The sequence below is a fragment of the Lissotriton helveticus genome, chromosome 2_1, assembly GCF_964261635.1.
Source record: "Lissotriton helveticus chromosome 2_1, aLisHel1.1, whole genome shotgun sequence".
NCBI classification, from domain to species: domain Eukaryota; kingdom Metazoa; phylum Chordata; class Amphibia; order Caudata; family Salamandridae; genus Lissotriton; species Lissotriton helveticus.
In genome coordinates this window covers 696,384,822-696,388,334 of record NC_136059.1, presented here as the reverse complement: position 1 = coordinate 696,388,334, position 3,513 = coordinate 696,384,822, and the positions used below count along the sequence as shown (strand labels likewise).

The following is a 3,513-nucleotide window of genomic DNA, read 5'->3' as shown; positions in this document are numbered from 1 at the left end:
CTAGACGGAAGCTGGCATACGCGCTTGCTTATTCGAGACGGGTGCGTTTCCAAAGTTTTCTCCTAAGCCCGCATGTACTGTACTCTATTGTTTTCAATGTGCGACACCTATAACATGGTTGGTGGGTTCTTGAACACCGCAGCCACCTCTGACTGTTCCGTTTCACCGCCTCGTCTGCTGCACTTTCAGAAGGCAGCGCGCAGCTTTGCAGTGTCTGCGCGACCGCTTGCTTCCCTGCCGAGAACCTGTTGCGCCGCTGTCCAAGGTGCTGACATCGAAGATTAAAACCGCAGGCTGCCGCGGAGAGCTTCGCCTTTGCTCAGAAACTCTCGTCAAATGAACAGCCGGTGGTAACATGAGGCATGCCGGGCTAAACCAAGCAAAGCACGAGTAATGCGGGTACCTACAAAGTCGCTTTTCAGAGGAAAGTTGACTCTCACAGCGACATACACAAAGAGCATGTGTTGATATAAATTACAGTTTGCGTTGGATTAGTGTATACGCTATAAAGCAGTGTACGAAAGACACTTGAAAGGGCACCAAAAGACAGGTTCAACCGAGGAGTAGTACCAATAACGGGAAAGACGAACACCCACCTCCCCGTCTAACCTCCAGCTGTGCTATGGAGAGGATGGTCGTAGCCCATAATGCTTGTGGGCATTGGACCGGTCGCTGTATTGGAAAACCATTTCCCGTAAGTGATGTTCGCCCACCTCTGCGCAACAGGCGCAGCACAAATGAAAGTGTGCCTGCTGTATCCGGGAGGGGCTGGGCGTCGTGGGGGCCCACAGTGGGGGAGGGAACACGTCATATGACAGCCGGCATGTTAACTGCATATAAACAGGTGAATGGTGCACTTACACCCCTTATGCTCGCGCTGCTGGAAAGGGTCTGCTCTTGTCAACTGCTCCGAGGGACGCCTGCTCCTCTTGCCTGGAGAGATGGAAGATGTCTTCGGCTCTGAGAGTTTCCTCTCCAGCAGCAGTAACTTTTCGTTCCCAGGAGACGGCTACCACCGCACCGTCCAGCTCCACCTGAACTTCTCCTCGTCGCTGTTCAACTCCAGCGGCCGAGATAGCAACGCGGAGCGCGTCACCAACTACAACCGGCCCCTGCGCATCCTGAGCATGGCGCTGATCCTGGCCGCCGCGCTGCTGGGCAACTGCCTGGTGCTGCTGCACACCTGCCCCCGCGCCGGGCGCCCCAAGCGCCGCAAGATAGACTTCACTGTGCGCCAGCTGGCGCTGGCCGACCTCTACGTGTCGGTGGTGACCCTGCTCTCGCAGCTGGTCTGGGAGCTGCTGGATGACGAGTGGCTGGCCGGGGACCTGGCCTGCCGCCTCTTCAAGGTGCTGCAGGTCTCGGGCCTCATGGCTTCGTCCAACATGGTCGCCGTCATGGCACTGGAGCGCCATCGGGTGGTGCTGATGCCCCTGGGCGCCCCTCTGCCCGCCCGGGCGCTGGCAGCCGGGGGATGGCTGCTGGCACTGCTGCTCTCCGTGCCGCAGGCCTTCGTCTTTCAGGTCAGAGGGCGCCGGTGCCTCAGCACGCTTCGGAGACCGCCCGACTGGCACTTCCAGGCGTACATCATGTACGGGGCGTGCACCGTCTTCCTGGCGCCCTTCTGCATCCTGTGCGTGTCCTACAGCCGCATCCTGTGGGTCATCTGGCGCAAGGGGGGCGCCGGGGGGCGGGCGCCCGGGCAGGAGCCCCGGCTCACCGCCGCCAACAGTGCCATCCCCCGCGCCCGCGTCCGGACCCTCAAGATGACGCTGGTGATCATCGCGCTCTTCGTGCTCTGCGGCCTGCCCTACTTCGTGGTGGAGCTCAAGCTGGCCATCGGGCGCTGCACGGGGCTGGACGAGCGGGTCATGGCCGTGCTGGGCATCTTCGTGGTGACCAACAGCGCTGTCAACCCCTACGTCTACCTCTGCTTCCGCACAGGCGGCCTGGGCAGGCTGGAGCGGAGCCTCTGCCCGCGGGGCTGCTGCGCCCTGCGAGAGCCCCAGGCAGCCGAGCGCCCCCTCTGCCGCTGCCACCGCCAGGAGGAGGCGCAGTACCTGCCGGGGGCCTCCTCCTCCACTTACAGGAAGGAGCCCTCCAGCACTTCTACCACTGACCTGGACACCGCCAGCGTTTCGTTCTTCATGGGCCGGCCTGTGACCTTCAAGAAGCCCCAAGAGGCCAGCAGTGGCACCTCGTGTGACTGCTCGCTCTAGAGCCTCTCCTGACCCCTGGGATCCCGGTGCAGTGGCACATATCGCATCCACACGCGCACCTAGGTATTCAGTGGGTGTTCCTAATAGGGTGAACAACGGTCCGTATATTTCACGAACCGTCCATCATTTTAGTATGATGTCTGTAAGGCGTCCGTGATTTGGGGATCTCAAATTATGGACGCCTACAGACATCAAACTAAAATCGAAATAGGAACTTTCAGTGAGGACTGTTTCCCATGCGAGAGGCCCCGTGAGTTTAAAAGATTTCATTCAGGCCTCGCGCTCGTATCTTTTTAATCTGTAGAGGCTGCAAGTAGAGGCTGACTGCAGCCGCCCCTCCAGGACCTTGTGCAGACTGTGGACTGGCCCATTGTCATTCTGAGACTGCAGCTGATTAGCACTTTAGAACAATGGGCCAAATTGTAGTGACAGCATGTGGTGTGCCTTCTCCTGCATGGGACTAGTGCAAAGCGTTCTGCTTTTGTCTTGGCGCCATGCTGGAGAAAATAAAAATAAAATAACTAACAGCGTTTTCGCTGCACATTTAAAAGACAGATTTCAACAAACAAGTAAAACATACTATTTATTAATGTTTATTGTTACCAGCACAAATCTTGATTGCAGAAACGGCCTGATGTCGCTTTGCAAAGCTGCTCGCATACTGAAAAACTGTGAAGTGCACGATTGGCTCAACCTTATATAAACTTATTTTGACTTTTATTTATTTTGGTTGTCTATTTACTTATATATTATTGTGCCACCTCCTCTGATATGTCTGTAAAACTTATGTTTTGTCCCAAATTTTTGTCCTGAATTTTGACCTTCTGTCCTGAATTTTTGTCCTGAATTTCGACCCTTTGTCCTGAATTTTTACACTGACCGTCCTGAATTTACACCCATGCCAGTTGGTAACCCTAGTTCCTAACATGTCATTCCCTCACAATGACCTGCACTCATCTGTCATGGCGAAGCCAAGGTAGAGCACGTCTTCTGGGGGTTGTTCATCATTCTCTCCATATCCTGTTTGTGCACGGTCCTTCAACAGCAGTAGAGCGGACAAGCTTATCACATCTTTACAACAAGCATTGCAAGTGCAGTCCATCTCGCGTGTGGTCGCGCTCGCTGCCATTTCCAAGCCCACTGTAAATAACTGTTGAGCAGAAGTACTGTGTCTTTTCCTATGGAATCTGTTTTTCTCAATGTGTGCCCCAAACCTGAGCTGCCACCAGGAGCATTTGCAAAACAATGAGAGAGATGCAGACTTGCCTGAACCGAAGGAGGTGCACTGGACACC

The 3,513-nt window shown here is 55.3% G+C and overlaps 1 protein-coding gene across 1 annotated transcript; it reads left to right on the top strand.

Moving 5' to 3' along the window:
- The first annotated feature begins 941 nt into the window (after nucleotides 1-941).
- GPR150 (G protein-coupled receptor 150) lies at nucleotides 942-2,219 on the top strand. Its single transcript, XM_078677781.1, has one exon. The coding sequence runs from the start codon at nucleotides 942-944 to the stop codon at nucleotides 2,217-2,219; it is 1,278 nt and encodes a 425-aa protein (XP_078533907.1).
- Nucleotides 2,220-3,513: the final 1,294 nt, after the last annotated feature.